The sequence below is a fragment of the Chlamydotis macqueenii genome, chromosome 3, assembly GCF_036417535.1.
Source record: "Chlamydotis macqueenii isolate bChlMac1 chromosome 3, bChlMac1.mat, whole genome shotgun sequence".
Classification (NCBI taxonomy): domain Eukaryota; kingdom Metazoa; phylum Chordata; class Aves; order Otidiformes; family Otididae; genus Chlamydotis; species Chlamydotis macqueenii.
Genome location: NC_141558.1, coordinates 74,896,254 through 74,919,300, shown reverse-complemented (window position 1 = coordinate 74,919,300; position 23,047 = coordinate 74,896,254). Strand labels below are relative to the sequence as shown.

The 23,047-nt window shown below is 42.5% G+C and overlaps 1 protein-coding gene across 1 annotated transcript in view; it reads left to right on the top strand.

Moving 5' to 3' along the window:
• TGFB2 (transforming growth factor beta 2) overlaps positions 1-23,047 on the top strand; it is a 66,702-nt gene that overhangs the window by 30,215 nt on the left and 13,440 nt on the right. The window contains exon 2 of the mRNA XM_086745227.1: positions 13,065-13,228. Within this exon, the coding sequence (XP_086601353.1) occupies positions 13,065-13,228 (164 nt within the window). The remainder of the gene's footprint in view (positions 1-13,064; positions 13,229-23,047) is intronic.

The window sequence follows — 23,047 nt, the reverse complement described above, 5'->3', positions numbered from 1 at the left end:
TGGCTGGGCTGTCAGTCCAAGTGAAATTCATGAGAAAGGTGCCAGGAAGAGCAAAGATTTAAAAAAAAAAATAATAAGCTACGTAGACGTTCTCAAACACACGCACATACATCTAACCTTACACCTAATCTGCTGTTGAGAAGAGAAGGTGAAATGTTTTCTTAGATAAAAATTATTCAAGGTTACTTGGGTTTTGGGGGTATGATGACAGCTTAAGGGTTTCTAGGCACTGCAGTCAGCATCCCCATACGATATGAAGTAATGCAGCTGGACTTGTGATCATGTTTGCCTCTTCAGCCTTCTGATGGAGAGGTCTCTTGTTATAGATTGCTTCTGAAGATATCACTTCGATAGCATGCAACCAGAAGAAGGTTGGGAAATGAAAGAGAAAAATTGTCTTTGTTACGAGGAAAACTGTTGGTCATTCTTGTGAGCGGCAGAAGGTTAATCTGTTCTGTTTTAAGTCACTGAGGTCATTGCAGCCATAAAAACTCAGCTGAACAGTGCCAGAAAGTCAGTTTTATTTTGCCAATGAGACAGGTTAGCTTGTGTTCCCTGGTGAGTTTTTTTTCTTTTTGCCTCCACCTTTTTTTTTCCTCTCTTTTTTTTTTCCCCCTCTTTTTTTTTTTTTTTTTTTTTTTTTTTTTTTAGAAGAGGTAGGAGATTGTGCTTGCAATTCTTGCTTATGATTTCTAGTTGAAAGAGGAGCAGCCCTTTGTGGAGAGAGATGAAAGACACTAGGAGTATTTTTCTTACATTCCAGTGTAAGCAGAATAGCAAAGTACATACCTGAGAAGCTTCCAAACACAACACACATCTATTTACATATTTGATTTCAGTGGTGATACATGATAACCTGGGATTTCATTCAAAGGATCCTGATGGGGATTTGAAAGGAGTTCTTCTTCCCTGAGTGTTCACAAAATAACTGCTGAAAGCTGAAGGACCTTTTGTTGGCAAACTGGATTCTCAGAGAGCAGGAGGCAGAGAGGCTGGAGACAGTTTTCTTGGGCTGAAAATCCTCTCTGTGCTTACAAGTGTGGGGGTAAATTCCTGGCCCTTTTGAAAGCAAAAGGAATGTTTTGTCGGTGACTTCAGTGGGACCAAATCTTCACTCAGGTTTCAGAGAGGCTTTGGTAACTCTATAACTTGTTCTAATGCCTGTTGACAGGTGCAGCAGCTTTTCTGTTAGCTTGTCGTGCATCTTCCCAGCAGAAGATGATCTGTCAGCTCCTGTCAGGAATGCATGGTCAAGGGCTTGCTATGATGGCATCCGACACAGGAGCGAGGGACACATGTGAAGATGTATTTTTGTCTCTCACTATTAAAAATGTAGTGTTGCATAAGCAGCAGTGAGATTACAGGGCGGGTTATGTTTTGAGAGAGTGAGCTATTGTGCTATTTCTTTGCCTGTATGTTTTAACCTGCCACGAGATTAAGATTTCTTTGTGGAGAAACAAAGATAGCAGTATGATTTGTGTTTACATTCCCTCTTGCTCCTTTGCATGACAGGGGATGTGTAAATAGGACTTTGAGAAGAGGAGAATTGAGGTCAGACCTTTCAGACTTTCTAAAATGCATGGAGATTTGTGTATGCTGAAAGATGGTCTGGAATGGTAAAATCGGCATTTACTGCTCTCCAGAATACTCCCAAGTAATTAGGTTATCCCAATTAAGCGTTGCTCAATGGCTCAAAATTTAGACCTGAAAATAGCTCTCGTGATGCATCAGTGTTGTTTGCAATACCCAGCCCCTGCATTTCAGCATAGATGAGGGAAAACAAGCCAGCAGCCTGAAAGGCTTTAAAGGCATCAGAGAGGAGGGTCTGGTGAGTTCACATGAGGGGATTTTTCTTCAGGAGATTAATTTTCAAACGATCATAAAGGCAGGAGCAGAAAGTGTCCACTGAGCACCATGCGCCTGAGGGGAACTCGCAGGTGTTGCTGTGTGAGGTGCTGGTTTGCCCCCGTTTCCAGCTACTCCAGCTTTTGCAAATAGGCAAATAGCCTTTCTTAATGTGAGAGAAAGATCAGATGTGGGGCTGTGCTACATGTGCTGCTTTGTCCCAAGAGGGGCCATCCCCTGGGAGGGACTCCACTCTCCTTTTTAAGAAATAGGAGTATTTGGCAGTGGTCACACCAAGTCTGCCTTGGGTTGGGTTTTTGTTTTTGTTTTCCTAAAAGGAACCGGACAGTTTCCCCTTTCATTTTAGTGAGAGGCTTCAGCGCTTGAACTGGCTTTTGATCCTCCTCCAGCTTCAGAGGTTTGGATCCAGGCAGTTGGTTCAAGCCTTAGTGCTCAGTCTGACTCTTCTGTAAGTTAACATTCAGAGTTTTGTTTTATAGCAGAATCAGCCTTCTGGGCAGTCCTCGCTTTCTTCAGAGTCGCAGACGAAAAGTGCACTTTCTTAGAGGCATTCAATCTTATTCAACAGAACAGACTCTCGGGACAAGAGAATTTGTAAAGGACAGGGATTGTAGCTTGTAATTGCCTCACAACTGCCCTGTGGCTATAAAGTAGTAATAACACAAGGTTTTGCAATCTCTGTGCTGACTTACCTTACCATACGTTTGAAGATGTGAACTCATGCACGCAGTCTGTAGTCCTTACTTGCAGGTCTCTTCCTATACATTCCACAAGCATTTCCTTTTTGTTCAAGACAGCCTGCACAGGCAACTGATTTTTCCTCTAAAATGAATTGTGTCACTTGTCTGGAAGGACTATGCACTGAGGTATGTGTTTCGTAAGTATTTTTCTCCCAATCCCAAAACTCATTCAGATTTTCTAATTTTCTTTGCAAATGAGCAACACTGGGGGACAGGGGAGGTATAGGCAGAGGATTAGAGGAGCATCTCTCAGGAGATACACCGCAGTGCTTACAACTGTTCCTGAGAAGGGTTATTCTAGAAGCACGATTTTTTGATCGCACACAGTGTCTCTTTCCATGAACTGGTTAGTTTTTGCTGCCTGTGCTGTGACAGCATGTTGCTTTGGTGGGATATTTGTTCTTTAATGGACCAGTTGAGGAAAATATAGGAGCTATCACACTGACACCCGGCATGGACCTATGGACCAGTATTGTATGGACCACTTGGCTAAAGGCTGGACATGACACGTGATATCAGAAGAAAGGGAGAGAGGAAAGATGCACAGAGGATTTTTCTGACTTTTCTTCTTTTTCAGTAGGTGGTTGGGTTTTTTTTCTGAGTAGCTCAGTGGCTTGGCTTCTAATCCTGCAGATAATGTTTTTTAATTGTTTTTAATAATTATTATTTTCTACATATATGACTACACTCCAGCTCACAGAGGCTGATAGAGAATTTTTTAGTTTCTTGGGCAAAGAGAGCCAGGGAGAAGGCAAGATTTAAAGTAATATCTCAGCACCCAAGGCTGGGGCTAGCTGGTGAAGAGAGATCCAGCTCTATTTCAGTGCCAAAACCCAAGACTGATTTTCAGAAGATCACAAGAAGAGTTAGGCCCTTTGAAAATCAGGCCAGAAACATCCAGTTGGAAGACTTCATTCTAGGGACATTTGGAAAAATTAAAAAAAACAACAACAACAACAACAAAATCTCAAAATACTGGGTGCTGAACACTTGAAAATCTGGTCTAGCCTTTAAAGCCTAGCTTAAAGCACAAAAGAGGTTAATCACTTTCTGCTTGCTGGACATTAGTAGCATGGTCTGGGAAGGGAAGCTGGGTCTTTCTGTGGGAGCCTGCACCCACGTTAACTCACCTTCCCCTTGCAGCAGGAGTGCGTGAGGCAGCAACGCTTCTCTGTCATTTGCAGGAGAATGATCACATGGACTTTGTCTGAGACTTTTGGTCGTCATCTCAGATAAAGCAGAATGCTCATGCAATTCTGCTCTTTGGTATTGAATTTGATTCTCCTTTGCCTTTTGGGTGACACAGTAGCTGCAAATCTTTTTCAAGAAGTGTTCATTTGAGGGCTCTGTCACAGCCCAGACTTCGTGGCTGTTTGTGTTCACCTAGGAGGAGAGAAATCATATATGATGTTGGCCCAGCAGTTTTTCTTCGTATCATACCTGTAGGAAAGTGCAGAGTGAAGATGCCATAGCTGATTGTTCAAAATAGATATTTTGTCTTCCTTCTTTCTAGCTGGTGTGGGTAGTATGGATTTTTTCAGGCTAAACAGTGTTTTGGACTGAACCTACAAAGACTAGTAGCTTCATGAGAATAATTGTGAAAGGGTGGCAGAGAGAGAAAGTCCAATGGAAAAAAAAGATTTAAATGAGGGCTTCCTGGTGGATAAGATTCACTTGAATCAGACAGTTCAGTGGTACAGGAACATTACAGCCTTTCTTAAAATGGTCTCCTGACCAAATTAAGGAACATCCAAAGTCAGTTTCAGCTGCAGCATGTAAATACAGTTGAGGTTCAACTTGCAACATGATTTGGCTCAGCCCAGGGAGAACAACTACCAAAAAAAAAAAAAAAAGTTTTAAAATGGGTTGCATTGTTACAGCCTTAAAACAGCAATGGTAGCTTTTCCTGGCAGGGTTTGATGTCCACTGTAGGATTCACATCTATCTCCAATGTGCTAGTAGAGATGAAGTGACTCAAATTAGGGAGTATGTAACAGGATGCCCTTCTCTTTTCATCTTTAAAATGACCCAGAACACCAGGACTTAACTCATTTTGTACCAAGAATCCCGTGCAGCACCTTTGCTGTGACAACAGCAATGATGTAAGTTTTATTTTACTACTTGCCCTTGTGAGAACTTCACCTCAACCTTAATTTAACTCTGTGATTCTCCAGTGGCTAATTACACCGTCTCAGTGTCCTTACTGTGCCAGTTGCCTTTTGACCCAAAGATGATGGCAGGATGTTTTTCACCATTACAGAAATCAAGAGTACAAAATACAATTACATAAGTCCATCAAACTCCAGTACCTTGAAGGAATTCATTATTTGGGTAACTGGAAACCAGACTACCAGATGACGGTGCTATTGAGGTCATGGCTTTGGCTAGTCATCTTTTGCTTCAGGCTTGGTGGGGCAGTGAGAATGTAGCAGCAGAACCAGAAGGACCTTGTCAGATTTTAAGGAACACATAATTTCATAAGCAAATCTTCTGGAAATTGCATCTTTGCCTCATTGTACCTAACTCTTCAATCCGGAGGACATCCTGGGGTTGTTTACTTTCCATATGTTGTCATAGATCTTAGTATGTTTTAAAAGAGGAATAGCAAGTGGTTCAACAGTGGGATATGTGTCACAACATCTGGTAATTACTCTGTTCTAAACCTGTGCCCACCTAGACCTCACTGATGTGTATTTTGTGGACATATGGAGCTTGACAGAGACAGTGTAGGCAGAAAAAAATAAACCGTGTATTTGTGCTGTGTGAGCACTGCCAAGCATTTTTGCTCTGAGCATTCTAGAGTCTGCTAGTGACATTTATTGAGTCTTTGTAGCCAGTTTATTGCATAATAATTACATGTATGGATTCACCGCTGCGTATCAGGAGCTCAGTGGGTTGTCATTACAAAGAAAAAGCTAATAGAGGAAGAAGTTAGTGAAATAAGAAAAAGTCTTCAGAATTGGCTTCTGTTAGCATTACTGGTGAAAGAAAGTCATGTTAAAAGAGCTGCAGCAGGAGTCCCTGTAGAAGTGAGGTTTTGTTGTTTATTCTCAAAGGGGAATCACCTCAGGACTCTAAAATCCGTTGTCTTAGTGAAGCTGTATTGAGGCTCCCCTGTGCGACCGCAGGCTTGGGTCCAGGGGTCAGTATTGGTGGTAAAAGAGGGAAGTGGTTTCAGTCTTCGGTTGTTCTGATGTTCAAAAGGGTCATGCAGCAATTAGATCTCCAGCCTGTTCTCTTTCTGTCTGTCTTTCTGATTAAGAAAGCTCTGTCATCCTTTATATATATCTGTCTGTCTCTCTTGCTAAGTGTCAGCATATCCATGTGCACTTAATACGAACACTGAAGGTATGATGGAATGTGGAATCATGAACCTTCTTCTCCCCTTTGGCATGGATAAATTATGTGTCTAGGGATTGTTCAGTGGAAGATGCCTAGCTGCCAGTTTGTGGTATGGTTTCTTCACCAAAAGCAGGTGCAATAACAGGACATGTACGTCGTGTCTTGCATTGTGCTGTAGGTGTGGGCATACCCTGTTCTGCAAGAAGAGCTGCTCCAGAGCCATCGGGCTTCAGCTGAGAGCCTTATCCACTGTTCCCAGCAGTTCTTTTCTGACTTTCAGTGCAGTGCCCCCTCCTCAACAGCAAATGGTTGATGACAAATAAAGGTAATAGCTCATTGGCAGCTTTGTAGGTGAAAACTGGAATACTGGAGTATTGGAGTCTCTTGCACTGCTTTGTACTGTCTGACTTTGAAGCCTTGCTGGAAACGATGTCTTGAGCGGAGAGCAGCACAAGTGTTTCTGTCCAAGAGCACCGGTTAGCTAAGGGATGTGCGCATAACAGTGTCACAGCAGGGTAGTTTCTGAGCTAATGGAAAGCTGATGTACCACTGATTTACCTCTGAGGGCCAATCCTAGTTCACAAATATAACCTGTATTTTGGTTCACTATATTTATGTATCCCCTTTCATTGCAGAGAGGCAGTTTCCAGCAGAATTGTGCAGTCACATCAGGGTCAGAAGGGGTGAGCAGAGTAATTATCCGTGGGCTTTGGGAGCCCAGATGCGTTTAACAAGTTTCTAATTTCTTGGAGAGACTTTCCCTGAAAAAGAGGAGGGGATTTGTGACCTGAATGTGCCTGACAGGAAGGACAAGATCCTGCTGGAAAGATGTGCTGTTACAGCTGATGAGTTGTCCATCCTTCCAGCACATCTTGTGCATGCTGCTTCACTTACCATGGATGTCCTTAAAGGCAGCCTGACCTGGCTCGTGGCAGGGTCCTGCATGTTGAGCAGAGAGTAAAATTCACACGGGGAGAAACAATGTCACGTTATGCTGCTTGTTATAAAAAAAAACCACGTAAGATTTGCTATCAGCGAGCTGAAATCTAAACAGCCTAAATGGTCCTAATAGTTAGAGGGGTTAGGGAAGCTTGCCAGAGCGTGGAAAGCATAACAACTGCATTTAATAACAATCAAGCTACTCTTATAAATATTTGCATGTGCTGCTTCAAAGCCTATTACATGGTCATTCATGTACTGCAGTTAGAAAGACGAGGAGGGGAAAAAAAAAAAAAAAAAAAGAGGGTGAGAAGAAAAGGGCACTCCATGTTTCGTAGCTGCCGTAATAAAGAATGGGCAAAGCACCAGAAAGAAAAGAAAAAGGAAAAGAAACCCTCCAAAGTTTAATAAACACAAAAGGGAATAAAAATAAATCTTTGGAGCATTTATTACAAGCCCTTGATGGAAGGATTAGATTGAAGCTCTCAGCCTTTCCAGTGTGGGTGTGCGTATGAAGTCGGCCTGTCTGGCCTCTTCCAACAAGAAAAGAAAAGTTGTTTACATTTCCTAACTTGGGCTGTGCATATAATTGATTTTTTTTTTTTTTTGTTTCAATAGCAGAAATGAAAATTCAGAGGGGGAAAAAAGCCTCGTTTGGATACAATTGAATTTAGGTCTTTTTCCTCGCCAGAACGAAAGCCCAACTCTCAGAAGAGCTGTGTCAAACAGAGTGTTTTGGTTCTCCTGAAATGTCAGTACACAAAGTACTTGGGAGGAAAGCTGTGGAAATGCAGGACTTAGTTCATCAAACACAACTGTGGAAGGCAAAAGTGTCATCCTTTTATGCAGGAGATTTCTGACTTGGGGAATATCTCCAGCATGAAACAAACTCTGTCCATTCCCACTTCTGATTTAAGGGAGCTTGACTCCATCTTGCTCTCCTCCCAGGAGCAATCCCTGGGGGTCTATGTGCTGTTTTGGATGGTCAGTCAGAGGATATGTTCAGTCTCTCCTGTTGACGATGCTCCAACCTGGAGCAATACTGCAGACTGATGGCTATTTTGGGATAGGTCTCCTGCACCCCTCCCATCGGTGCTTTTCTGCTTTGTCAGAGCAGGGCTGCTTTCTGTCATAGTTGCTGGCACAGGACCTTAGAGGATGCTGGACACTGAACAAAGTCAGTAAGAAGCACAGAAACCACAGTGTCCTTATGCACTTAAACATTCACATACTAGAACACGTTTTAACCTGTCAGTTTGGACTCTCCTGTGTAAAGCAGCTGATGAAGTTTCAGCTCGTTCAAGAAAAAAAAAAGGCAACACAAAAGGAATAAAAAGGCTGAACTTTTGATGCTCAGTGTTCAGCAGGCTAAAGGAAGGAGGAGGGATGCTGCCTTCAGCCTCTCCAACTGTGTTTTATAACTCTTGTCTCAACTGTACTGTGATGATTGTGATCATGATTATTACAGCTGGAAGTCTTCAGGTTTTTTGAGGGTTGAATTAATGAATAATTTAAAGATGATAAAAATTGAATCTTTCATTGTATTTATTATTCCTTCTCTATAAAACAAGAGAAATGTGTTTTCCCAGCTACAGGAGACATATGGATTTAACTCCACTTATTAATGATAATGTTTCAAAGAATACTTAAGGAGCCTAATCTACGGCAGGGTAACTGTGTTTGCAAACTAACTTGTTCAGAGTCATCCTTGTGTCTACTGGAGTCGTTGGGCCAAAATCAGAGGGGAGTCCAGAGGTATCTAGCTGAGACTGAATTGATACAACTGTCAGGTTAAGGTGGAGTCACAAGGAGATACAGATTGCAGCATCTGAGATCACTTAAAGGCTAGTCCAAAACCTTGTAGACTCCATAGGGTTCTTTCCATTCCCTTAAAGAGAGTTGCAAGTCTCAATTCTCAGTCTTAATGTTGATTAATTTTCATGTAAACCCCAGTTCTGCAGTCAGCCATTCTTTTTCAGAGGCAGGGTTCCAGCTAGTAAAAAACCTTTTTTTTTCGGCTGTCCACGAATAATGCCTCTTCCTGAATTGCCTTCCCATGGATACTGTCATGAATGCTAGAATAAAGAAGTCAAATTTCTTATGTGGATTTTTGCAAGATATAAAACTGTCTTGTAAGAGACATGAAAATTCTGTAAGACAATAATTCATTCATGGCAGCCTGTTACAAGTGGTGTCCCCCAGGGGTCGGTACTTGGGCCCACCTTGTTCAATATCTTTATTGATGACCTAGACGAGGGGATTGAGTGTACCCTCAGTAAGTTTGCAGATGACACCAAGTTGGGTGGTGATGTTGATCTGCCTGAGGGTAGGGAGGCCCTTCAGAGGGATCTGGATAGGCTGGATCGCTGGGCTGAGCTGAATGGGATGAGGTTCAACAAGGCCAAGTGTCAGGTCCTGCACTTTGGCCACAATAACCCCATGCAGCGTTATAGGCTCGGAGCTGAGTGGCTGGAGGACTGTGAAGAGGAAAGGGACCTGGGGGTGCTGGTTGATGCTCAGCTGAACATGAGCCGACAGTGTGCCCAGGTGGCCAAGAGGGCCAACAGCATCCTGGCCTGCATTAGAAATAGTGTGGCCAGCAGGAGCAGGGAGGTAATCATCCCCCTGTATTCGGCGCTGGTGAGGCCGCACCTCGAGTATTGTGTTCAGTTTTGGGCACCTCACTACAAGAAAGACATTGAAGCACTGGAACGTGTCCAGAGAAGGGCAACAAAGCTGGTGAGGGGTCTGGAGCACAAGTCTTATGAGGAGCGGCTGAGAGAGTTGGGATTGTTTAGTCTGGAGAAGAGGAGGCTCAGGGGAGATCTCATTGCACTCTATAGCTTCCTGAAGGCAGGTTGTGATGAGCAGGGGTTTGGCCTCTTCTCCCAGGCAACAAGCAGGACCCGAGGAAATGGCCCCAAGTTGTACCAGAGGAGGTTTAGATTGGACGTGAGGAAAAACTTTTTCTCCCAAAGAGTGGTCAGACACTGGAATGGCCTGCCCAGGGAGGTGGTGGAGTCTCCGTCCCTGGCAGTGTTCAAGAGGCGGCTTGATGAGAAGCTACAAGATACGGTTTAGTAGCTGTGGCAGCAATGGTAGTGGGAAGACGGTTGGACTAGATGATCTTATAGGTCCCATCCAACCATGTGATTCTATGATTCTTATACATTCATTGTGGGTGGAAGGTAAATGCTCGTTTTCTGTGTATGCAAATGCACATATGCAAACACAAAAACATGCACACTGGAAGAGTATTCTTTCTCTATCTTCTTTATATAGGAAAGAGAGAAAAAATGTAAATGCAGAGATGGTTTAGGAAAATCTGTTTCGATACATATTCACAGATTTGTTATATGTAGTATGTAAAATATAGAAACTGAAAAGACTACAAATATAGCTCAAGGAAGTTCTAGAAATAAATTAGAAGCTAAATATAAATCAAACAGATAGTCAAATAGGACTTTTCAATCTGAAATAAAGTCAAGATGGACAGGGTTTGTCTGTGCCAAGACAAATGGCTGGCTGCTAGTTTGGCTTGTCCACAGGCAGTGGATGGTAGGTTGATGCCTCAAATAAATGAAAGGGAAGGACAACTTACAACTCACCCAAGAAGCATCAATCTTATATATATATATATATACATATTATTATGCCAAATTATATTCCTAGTAGGATTAGGTTTGACTGAAGAACAAGTGGTAGTTTTGGAGTTTCCTATAGCAGAAAAATAAGTTGAAGAGATTATTCCTCTCTTAAATCAGGATATAATCTCTGATCTGAGTAGCTTTTATCAGAATTTGCAAAATGTATCAAAATTAAGATCATCATTGCATAAAGTTAAACTTTTCTCAGAAGACCTTTATTTGGTATTTTGAGAGAGACCAGCACTAACGTGTTGCTCATGGGAAAGAGGAGCAGTTCTAGTGCAGGGGTAATTTGCATCGCTTTTTTTTTTTTTGAGTTCTCCCTACAAGATTGTAGCAGGGTTTTTTTGTCAGTAAGCCTGGCAGGCAAGACTACCAATCATGGTGCATGGGGGTTTATTTTAGAGCACTGCAGATGTGAAAATTTGAGAAGCTTTTTTTGTTTCTTTAATTAAATGGGATCATAAGGAAGCCTGAGGCTTTCTGTTCATATTAATACGTATTGACCCATTGACTTCCTTTGGGAAGTACTCTTTCAGAGGATTTTTTAAGCATTTTGAGAACTTGTCGTCTCTTGCTTGTGACGCATCTACAGTTGAAGCCTAGGGTCTTCCTTTATCGACAAAGATTTTCTCATAGCCAGGATTATTTTTAGGAGTTTTCACCTCTGATAATTTAAAAAAAAAAGAGGATGAGTGTTTGTGAATTTTTGTGAAGACAGAATAAATTTGCTTTATTCCTCTTGTGACTGACTTGTGCTTGGTATTTATTATGTAGTCAGTTTGAACGTAGAATTATTTGGTGAACTGCAGCGAATGGGTTATTAAATGCATAACTGAGAGTTGTGTTGCCTCGTGTAGCAAGGAGCTGCCGCATTGCTCAGAAGTTCCAGTAATAGCAGCCAGTCTAGAAACACTAAATATTTGGAAGAAGGTCTTTAAGTTATTAGTATGTCTTATTGATACGAGTAAATAGTATTAAGGATTTATTCCAACTACCTTTAATTTTTAGTAGTTAGAAATAAAGATAAATATACTGGACTTAGCTTCTCCCATCTCTTTACAGAGAAATGATCAGTGTATATTGTATCTATTAAGAATTAGGTGTCTTCCAGAAGAAAGTACTTTATTCGATTGATAGATGCCTGGATAGCCAAGGGAGGCAGCAGAGCAGGAGGCCTCTATGGGGGTTCTGGACAAGGCCTGGGCCTTTCGCGAGAGCTGAACTGCACTAATGTGCAGGCTGTCATCTCTTGCCACTGCATGGCAAATCCTGAGCTACATGACTAGTGGGAAAACACCGTGTTTTGCAATTATTATCTGATGTCTTCCTGCTGGCATGGCCCCAGGGAGGCCTGTGAGGTTTGCTTCCTCAGCTGAAAACCCTTCCTCCCCTGGCCCCCTAAAACAATTTTTCTCTTTCTTCTTTTTCTTTATACGCTTCAGTTTTCACACTGTAAGATAAATGAAAACCCTTCCCTCAGCTTGAACGGAGAATTTTATCCCGGCCTTTGAATTGTTCAGACTCCTCTCTGGTTTTGGCTCTGGAGTTGAGGGGCGCCTTGCCGGGCAGGGGGGCGAGGGAGTCGCACACAGGCAGGACGGTCAGGAGCACCGCGCGCCCGTTTCTCTTTGTGCTGCTGGCCAGGATGGGGTGGAAAGGCCTCAGGTGATCACTGAACCCTTCAGGTTTATGCAAAAGTGCTTAGCTTCAGAGTTTACAGCTGGAAAGGAGGCAGAGACTGTTTTGAAACCTGACCTGATTATTTTTAACACCATTACTGAAGGTTTGAGTTTGTTTTTCTAGGTGTTTCTTCTGCTTTCTTCCCAATATATAGTGAGGAGTGGCTCACTATATATGTTTTTGTATGTATGTCTATATATGTTTATGGCTTTTCCTGCTTCCATGTGATCAAAATGCACATAATTCTGTTTAGAACATCTTCTATCTGCTCACCCTTTTCCTCCTTTTCTTCTTCCTTTTCTCTTCCTGCCTTTGTTACTATAATCAGAACGAGTATTTTATTCCAATAAAATCCTTTAACAGCTAAATAGAAAACCAAATCTGAAGCTGGCTACTTTATACTCCTATGGTCTAGGGGAACATAGGCTTCAGAGAACATAGAGATCAGACGAGTTGCCATTGCCTTTTGTCTTAGCTGATCCTTCTGAAGTCTCTGTGCAAGTCTGAAGGCATTTGCCAGATGCCAACTGTTGTGATGGTTTTTTTATGAAGTTGTAAGCATCCAGGATTCTCCACCAATATGTCCAAAAAGGGGAGTTTAAATGTGTGACCTGAAATAGAGTTGGAAATTGTTGTTAATCTCTATTAATTTGGTATTCCTATAATCAAACACATGTGGAGTTGTTTGGTTTTTTTTATTAAATTGTTAATAATACTAAATTGGCCATTGGAAACTGAATCGTGCTACAGATATTTCCCTTACTGAGGCTGTCTTGTATTAGACTGATTAAGGAACAATGTATTTTATCATTAAAAAAAATAATAAAATCACACTACCTTCTTGCAGATGCCATCCCACCAAGCTATTACAGCCTTTACTTCCGAATCGTCAGATTTGATGTCTCGGCGATGGAGAAGAACGCCTCCAACTTGGTGAAGGCCGAGTTCAGGGTCTTCCGCCTGCAGAACTCGAAGGCACGGGTTTCGGAGCAGCGAATAGAGCTGTACCAGGTATGGCAGCACCTCACACGCATCAGCTCCTTGTCTCTACGCAGCAAACCCGCCTTCTACCCGTCTAGCAGGTGGAACAAACCACAGGGAGAAGCTGTTGAGTCTCGTCTTTCCATAGTAGCCTCTTACATTCCATGCCTTTCCTAGAAAGGACTTCATTCAACATCATATGAAGTGTGCAAACTTTTTCTAGCAGTTGTGCCTCAGGACTCCAGAGTTTCAGCATATAACGATAAGTGACAGAACAAGACATCAAACAAGCCATCCCCAGGATCTCTGTTTCCCAGCACCTGGCCTGTACTGCGGTTTACATAGAAGTCAAATTCCTCTCTCTGGCCTGTGTTCAGGAGAAGCCTGTTAACCGTTCCTCTTGGCCATTTCAGACCAGGCTTCTGTATAGTGGCCTAGGGATTGAGGCAAGGGAGTGGACAATTCGGAGTCTGAGGAGTGAGGAAGAAAATGACCCCATGACTCTCACTCCTAAGTGTTAATAAGATTGATGCCATTTAATCTTTAAAACCGTTAAAGTAACTTATATAGAGTCTGTGCATGTGTGCAAATATTCTCTAGAGCGTATTTAATCTAAAGCATGGTTCACTTTGCTGAGAAACCCAGCAACAAAAAGGGGCTCAACTCCCAGCAATTTCACACTGAGTAAAACTCATGATTGTTCCAGCAATTCAAGACTTGTTTTGCTGAAAGCCCTGCCAGATAGGATACTACTTTGTAAAACAAAAGTGTATTGAGCCCCTCTTTGGCTCTATTCTTGCTGCCTTCATTAGCTGTGCCTGAGCACTGCTCTGGGTTTGCAGCACTGTAGAGTCTGGTTTGGATCCAGTGGGTGCAAATTTGAATTAGTCTTCTCCCTCACTTTCAACATTCACCCTTTCCTGCCTGGTCTGGTCAAGTGCAAGCCAAACTTGGAGCAGAGAAGGGGTAATTTGGGTTCACATGCTTGCTGAAGTGGCAATATAAACCAGCTTTATGGGCTGACAGCAGGAAAAGGCTCACTGGACTTTTTAGACATCGTTTAAATAGAGGAGAAGCCTCATTCCCAGTTGAATGTAGCTCAGGTCCACAGGTCACTGGGTGCTTGGATTCAACCTGGCTGCCTTAGTTCCCAAGGACAGGCTGTCAGAAGAGTTGAGTAAACAATATGTCATTTGTTAAAAGAGAAAGCTAGCAGGAATCTTTAATGAGAGTCACTGGTGTCACCTATATATAACAGCCGTGATGAGAATTACACTGAGTCCTTATGAAGCTGCCACACCAGCCTGTTGAAACAATTGTATGTTCTGGCTTGACCTCACTGTTCAGACATCCTAAAAGGAGTTGATGGCATCTCTGGGCTTTCTGTTGTTCTACTTTTGAGAGTGTTAGTCAGCCACCTGAAAGGAGTACAGCTGCAGATGCCTGAGCTCAGCTCATTGCCTTTCCGTGTGTGAGGAACATGGGACACAAAGGGTTCAGCAGAGATAGGGAAGAAAGGGCCTTTGCTTGGCTGGAATTTTGCCTTGTGATGAGAAACAGCTGGAGCTTAATTTGAGAGAGTCTGGCGTCAGCAAGCCTGTGCCCATCGAAATGACTGACACCTGCATCCAGGGCAGGTACTTGGGTCCTTTAGATAAATATAGAGCTGGTGAGTAAGGCAATTTCTTTTTTAGGCTGGGTGGGGCATCGTGAGGGAAGTGTTAGGTGAGTAATGAGTGCAGGTTATTGTAGGATTAGGTCTTCTTTCCACCAAGTAACAGGCAAGCCAAAGGCAGCAAGTTCAGAGTGTGTGTTTGTGCCAGGCATATTTTAGGCATGTTAACTTTACTCCTTTGCCTGTAGAGAGGCAAGCTGTCTCTGGAGTTTTTCCCTTTCAGAGCACCTATTAAGATGATAAAAGCTACCTGTTAGTTCTTCTCTCTGCTTTACTTCTTACAAGCTCCTGTAGCTGCCTTCTACTGGTTGTTTTTCCCCTGCTTTGGTCATATTTACTTGTTGCAGTCTTATATGCAGCTCTCCCCAAAACCTTGTGTGCAGGTATTATTTTAGCTCTGTGATGGTCAGTCTGAACTGCATAGGTTCCTTACCAGCAGCTCTGCTGCAGGAGCGTAAGAGTCCCTAATATTGCTGCAGCTAATCCCCGTCACAATGCATGAGGTTAGCATGCGGTGTTTAATGGGAGGAGCAAAAGCAGGGAGAAGTTGAAGAGCAGGATGTATTACGGGACAGCACTATAGAAAACATCCTAAAACTTAGAATATATATTTTAGAGAGGAAAATCTAAGAAGCTGAAGGTGGGAAAGGATGGCTAGGAGGCGTAGGTGCCGGGGTGATGCTAGAGAGAAGCTTCAGGTTTGCTTAATGATAGGGGTGTCTAGCAGTGGAGGAAGGAATAAATGTGGGAGGTAGAAGGGGAGAATGAGGAAGATGGCTCATTTCAGAGGACATAAGAGAGGCAAATGCATTTGGTAAGGGCTGAAGGCTTTCTTAGATATCTTCACTTCCAGCATGAAAAGCTGTGCGTGAAGAGAGAGCCTCGCAGAGGAGATTGCTGGAGGAGTTGGCATGTGCAGCCACTGTTCCTCCATGCTTAAGCACTGCTTCCTGTCTTGTGAGATACGTGCTGGGCTTGCCAGGGCTGTTGTGCCTAGAAGGAACAATGTAGTTTTTCATCTTGCATAAGCAATATTTAATTATTAGGGTGGTGTTTTGTTTTTTTTTTTCCTCCCATCAAGTTTCCGGTTGCCTAGTGTTTTGCTTTGTTGAGATCTTCTTGATGAGGCTTTTTGAAGTTTGTCTCATACCTGTAGTTTCAGGGAATGATTGTTCTCGTGTCCTCTCATCTTTCTCAGTCAAGCAGGAAGAGAGGGACAGAAGTCTTCTGGAGAGAGTCAGAGCTTTCTTGTTGTGGTTTGCTGGGAAAGTGGCCATCCCTGGACACATGGCAAGTCTCCTAACTGCTCTCCAAGAGCTTTCTGACTTAGTCCAGTGGCAGTTTAGTAGTAGTATATATACCACTGGTGTAGAAGGGACAATATTACTCTGAAGGACTATTTTAGGAACAGCTAGAGACAGATGTGCAGGGTAAATGGAAAAAATAAGCAAGCAGAATATAAATATTTTGCTTCTCCTCCTGATTCTTTCTTTGTGTGGTCCTCTGACCTTAAAGATCTACCCCTTAAAATGAAAAAAGAAATGCAAGACTGCACCTTTTCAGCTAAGCTTTCCTCAGACTCTACTTGGCTCCCTTTTCCAAACCACATCAGAAAAGGACTTTGTGTTTTCCTGCAGCCCTTGTTTGCACTGACTCCAGGAAGGCAGTCTGGGGCTGCCTGGCATGGCGAGCCAGTGCTGTGGCCCCTCACTCCCAGCCCCAAGCACAGCACGAGCAGGACCCTGTTCCTACCTCAGAGGCAGGGTCAAAGCAGAGAGCACCCTGTTGTATTTATGCTGGAAGCGAGTGGTTATGGATCTGTTTGCCAGCTCTGCTGCCCACAGGGTTTCTCTGGGTAGTAGGTCCTGGAGATCAATTCTTGTGGAGGTGCCCTGGATGTGTCTGTGAAGTCAGTGGGTGGGTGGTAATCCCTGAGAGCAGAAACAGTTTCTTTAATGTCTGTTTTCACCAAGAATACTTTTCTTGGTATTTAAGGATTAGTCAGCCACATCTGTGTGTTCATGTGCAGATGGGAAGTGCAGTGCATATATTAAGTAGTCGTAGGATAGAAAATAATAAAACTCATAGAAGTAGCAATTAAGTTTCTTTTATGATGCTGGTATAAAAGCTTCTGTCTCTTCTTGGCTCTGGTTATGTGAAGCCACAGAGCATTAAATTCTCTAAAGGCACTATCTTTTCTGTTATTTCATCTCCCTGAAAGTGAGGGTTAATCGGCTGCTGGTGCTGCTGATCATCAGCACGTTGGAGAGTGGGAAGCTGGAGGGAAGGAAGGAAGCAGCATGACCTCAGATGCAGCAAGTGCTCTCCTGCGCTTCTCCTCCCATCCTTCCACTGCTTCGCATTCGCTCGATGCGCTTCTCACTGTGTACCGAGACTTCAGAAAATATTAAGAGGATAAAGTACTTTTGAAGGAGGGAGGAGGAATAATATTAAATAAACAAGTTGTAGCATCCTCCAGTGGCCCTTGCTATGTTTTTAAAGATTTATGCCAAATGCAGGCTTTATTGGAATTTGATCAGATAAAGCTCAGTTGTTATGGGAATGTCTTTGTTCATCAGTTTTCCTGCCTGCTTTGAAGACTGCATCACATCTTTCTTTTATTAAGGTGCTTCTGTATTTATGAATAAAGTCCCTGCACCCTTCAGAAAAAAAGCTTGTCTTTTATGAATAAGCATTCCAAAAAATAAATAGGCACCGCCACAAAGCTGGATGAGTAGAAACCCTCACAGGGCAAAAAGCCGTTGTTCAGAGAGTGTTATGATATTGTTTTTAAGGTGGTTTTGTTATGTTCAGACGGTCAAACAATAACAGATAATAATTACTTTGTATGGAAACGATGCCATGTTTTGTTAACACATCATAAAGCATCACGAAAACTGCAGCTGAAGTGCTGGTTTTTAGTGTCATCATTATCCGAGAGTGCCGTGGGTGTGGGTACCTGAGCGGCTGTGGATGGAGAGGGACGTACCGCAGGATATATTGGAGTGCAGGGTTGGAGGAGACGAATGGCGCCAGGGGAGGCCATCGGATTATGATGAAGAATTTGAAGCAAGCAGGAGCAGACCTTTGGTCTTGTCATGTCCGGAAGGGTCTGGTCCGTGCTGAGGGCTTCTGTGGAGCTTGCGCGGGGTCTAGGAAGAACTGTCTGCCCTCCAGACAGTGGTAACCCCCATTTCTTTAAGGGCTTCTCTCCCTGCTTGGAGATAGGAGGAGGAAGATGCTATGGAACATATTACCCCATTATGAGTCAGATTTAAATTTAAACCACAGTTGGTTGTTCAAATACTTTCAATTCAGACAGTGTTTTGTCTTGTTTTTCAGTTAGGGAATACATTTAGAGCGAGCTACTATAGATTTGGGCCAAATCTCCGCAGTGCAAATCTGAGGCAATTTACACTGACTGCAGCAGAGCTACTCCAGACTGGTCTCTGTATAATCAGGAGCAGAGGGGCCTTGCTCTCTTTTCTTGCCAAAAAGTGCCATCTCTAATGCCACGGAAGAAAATATCAGGAAGCAGGATTTGTGGCTGTGAGCACAGGATGTCTGTATTACAGATATCACCTGGGGCATTTGATTTTAATTGACTGCTGTTGCTGTGACCCACATCTAAAGCAGTATATTTGGATCTCACAATTTATGTATTACTGTCCTGAAACCAGACTCTTGCTATCTGAAAGGTTACAAGGCTATGGTAAATGGCAAATGTATAGTGCCAAACTCGGTGTAAAGTGTGGACCTAATAACTTTCGACTCTACCAGCAACAGCTCAGGAACAGAGGAAGTTAATCTGCAGTATATTTCAGTTTAATTGCTACTTTCTCCTTGTTCCAGAATACTTTTTTTTTTTTTGTTTTGAAATACTGTATCTCCTACCAAAAAAGTCCAGTATGCTGGAGGCCATGTGTAGAGTACCTTTGGCAAATGATCTGTGAGTGTGGGTGAGGGGTAACACTTATTACTGTGTCACATTCACTGTGATTTGAGAGCTTATCTCAGATGCAGCCACCTCTTGCCAGGAACAGAGCAGAAGATGACTTGAAGTATATAATATATATCCCCATTAGCTACTGACATGAGCCAGCGTGTACTCGCAGCTCGACCCTACCGTGCGTAGAAATATGGGACACTGAGCTGGCAGATCTGTTGCTGTTTGCGATGCGTATACATTATGGGCAGCATAGGAATTCAGGACATGGGTCAGAAACCAGCCACTAAGTTTGAGTTCCTGCTCTTTGAGCTGCAGTCTGGTGAGGTGGCCAAGCCCACGTTACAGTGAGACACATACAAGTTTTAACTAAGCACCGCAGTGTGGTAGTTACTGGGCTGAAGAACGTCAGACTGGCTCTTTGGAGAGGGGAAGGTAATGTTGCTGTTTTGAGGAGGTGTAGGAAACAATGTGAAGCTTTGTTGGAGAGAAGCCTATATGAAGAAGAACAGATGGTGGAAGAAAATGGAGGAGGACGGGAGTGATTTGGGTGGAAGCCTGTAGCTGGTGGGAAGAGAAAACCACGAGGAGAATCGTGGCTTATGAGGAACACTGCAGTCAAGAGGAAAGGAAGAAAGAGGAGTACTTGCAGAAGAAGACAGCATCTTAGAAGAAGCAGTAAGTCCAAATACTCAGAGAGCAAAGAAGGTTGCATGCCAAAATGTTACAGTAAAATGCGTGTGAACATGAGATATGGCTGTTAGGGACAGGACTGAGGAAGAGAAAGGGCTTGGGAGACCAGTCCTTAAAGAGGAGTTGAACACAGGAGTACCCTGCAGGATCTAGGGGATTTGGCTAGAATACAGGAGAACCCACTCTGTTTTTGTTGACTTTGGCTCCTCTTTGTTGATATTTTAATAAAACATAATGTGCCTCTGGCAAGTTAAGGCTAAATGCTAGATAAGTTTACAGGATTTTTTTTGTTTTGCTTCATTTTATATAAAATCTTTCTTTGGAGCTATCTTAAAATCTCCTAAACAGCAGGAAATTGCGCTCAATATTTCAAAATCTTCCAGAAGAAGGACCCCAGACCCTCTGTTCTTGTTTATTGCTTATACAATGCAGAGTCTTCCTGCCTGCTTAAGCATAAGTCAGACTGAATGGCCTCAGGACTGTATCCCCAACTTACACTGCACACATATCTTCAGTGGCAGGAGGAAAGCTCTGTTTGGGGAACAAATGGAGAGGAAATCCCATCTCAAGATTCATTCTCTTCCTGGAGCTCATCCCCTCACCACAGGGTGATGCAATGAGTCAGTCACCGTGATTCTGTGACATGCTTGATTTCCCTTCCCTTTTTGACATGCTTTAGCCGCTCGTCTCTTTACCCTCCTCACACTTCACCTTCTTTTACCTTTAAGCGAGTAGCAACCAGAATCCTACTGCAGCTGTAGCCCATCCAGATATAAAAGCGGGTGGGTTATGTGTGCAATATGTTCTTTTTATTTGCAAGTTTGCATGAAGAACGTGTCTGGCAAGTTCTCAGCAGATGGATCAGAGCGCTATGGTTTTTTTAAAAAACTTTGGCAAGTACTCCATACCTTTGTATTTTGGCAGGAACTCTGCATCTCATATACTACTCTCTGAAGATTCTGCCTTCAGTTTGAGCCTGATTCAGAGACCTTTGCAAGTAATGGAAAGACTTCCATTGATAAGCAGGGGGGCTGTGAAGCCTTTTTAACTCCATAGCACTGGAGGCAGAGTCTGACTTACTCTTGCAGAAGTGGTTACAAGAAAAGCTTGAAAATTCTTACTGAGAATTTTTGAAAAATTACGCAGTCAGTCTCTTGCACTAGTGGTGATAAGAAGAAGCTCAGAATTTGATGGCCAGTAGATTCCCAGTTATTTGGCAAAAGATACTATATGGGGGCTTTGCACTTCACAACATATGTTTCCACATATGATGAGTAAGAAACTGGAGAGGTTTGCAACAGAATTCAGGGTTTGCTTATCCTTGTGTCCAAGATAGGATCAAAGACCTTGAACTCAGCCAGGTAGTGAGAAAGTATTTAGAATTAGCATAGTCATTTTTTACCTTTAAGCTTCAGAAAGGGCTGGATGAAGTCCTTGAGAGCTGTCTGAGGAGACCTTTGAAATCTGGAACAAGGCAGTGAGTGAACCTTTCAGTAGACTGAATAGTACGGAAGAATTTGGAAACCACAAGCGACTGCATATGCAGACCTTGGGAATCTCTTTATTCTGCTGTGGAGGGTTAGACTGGAGTCCCCTTCATGTTTCTTCTAGTTCGGAAGAGGTTATCCTAGACGGCAGTTTTCAGCCATGATGTTGTGCATAGCTGAACTTATCTCTCCTCTGATGTTAACCAGCATTAGCACATAATTTACCACTAGATCTCATTGTTTGGGCTTATTTACTTTGAGCTTACAAGTAAGTGTCAGGTTATTTCCATTATTTTAAAAGGCCCTTGAAGTTCCAATGGAAACCATGGATAATGACTGATAAGTAAGAGAAAGATTAGTGAGCCTGCCAAGATGTTGTAATACACAAGAACATCACAGGAGTCTGAAATGACAGGGAAGGGAAGGAAGGAAGTTATCAGGAAGCCAACAGCATCTGGAGGGAGGAGATCAGACAGTCCAGAATGAATAGAGGAAAAACAGATTAATAGCAGGTTTTTACAAGATAATGCCATGTTTACTCCTATTCAGTGATTGCAGAATCCACGCTGGATGACAGCAGCGACCATCCCAAGTTCCCAGGCAATGCAGCAGACAGGGTAGATATTTTTAAGTGGCCATATAATCTTGTTATTATGTTTTGAAAGTTCATCAGCTTCTTTTAAGAAACTGTAAGTCACCAAAAATGTTTCCTAACAGTTGGTGGCTGTAATTCTCAGCTATGAAATGCCCCTGTTGTTGCTAAAGCTTGGTCTCTGATATGTGCCTAGGGTTTTCTTGGCTGCAGCAGATGGATCATTGATGGATAGCCTGTGTATCATCACTGCTGAACCATATTCAGTTGTTTGTTTGTTTGTTTGCTTGCTGGGGAGGTGATGAATTTATTAGGCAAAACTATTACACTGTAAATTATACTTAATTTTAGTTTTCCTATTCTTCTGCCTCTGATTGTGGTAACTATAGAAGACTAGAAGTAATTATGGGCCAGACCATCAAATCTGAAATAAACTAAGCAAGTTGCTCTTCTGGAGCTCTAGTTATTTGAAAGAACCACTGTGTCTTTCTGTCATTTTTTTTCCTTTTATGTGTGTAATGAGTCATGAAGACAGGCTGTTCTGGCGTCTGCTCTCAGTGGTTATTGTCTAGAATACATACACTAATATGTTCATTCAGTTATCCCCTGCTTTAGCTGCCTATATATATGAGAAGGGGAGTAGGCAAAGGAAAATTTGAGCAAAATAATTACATTTCTATTAACAGTCTTGGGTTTTGGAGGGTTTTTGATGTTGTTTTTGAACCACTATAATTACACTGAATGCCAAATGCTCCTGCTCTGCTTATATCAGCCTCTGATATTCCCCATTTGTTAAAAAGTCATATTTTTGCTAATTTTGCAAACATTCTGGTTTGTTTGTTATTATGAACTATATAGTGTTCTCAGTGTACTTTACAGTTTATAAAGTACAGACTAAGACAATCTTTGTCTTTATTTTTATGCTCACAACTGTGTGATAGTTGCTTAAGAGTATAAACCTATGTGCATATAAATAAAGTTTCATCCTGTGTATTTTAATGAAGATTTCAGCTACTTGAAACTTAAATTAAAAAAAAAAAAAAATCAGTTAATGCTCTCCAGTTGATCTGAAAAATAAGCATAGTAGGTGGCAGAAGTAATTTAGAGATCAGTATTTTCTGGAAATTGACTTGTCATTCTTCTGAAAACAGTTTCTGACAAAACAAAGCTTTTCACTGCTGAATGCCCTGGTTATGGTGATTTGGGATATGCTTCCAAGATAGCATCATGGTCCGGCCTCCTCTAACGGACGAGGAGGAGCGCAGACACATCCCTGCCAGCAGAGCAGAGGGTCTCCCCCTGAAGACTGAGCAGAACACCTTTGCAAAACCAGTGAAGACTAGATTTCAATGGGATTTATAAAATACAGAAATCTGGCAGGCCTGATGAGGGTGGCACGTGAGTGCTGTCATCACTAAGATCCCCAGCTGGTCTTCCTAAACCTTTGTAGCTGAGT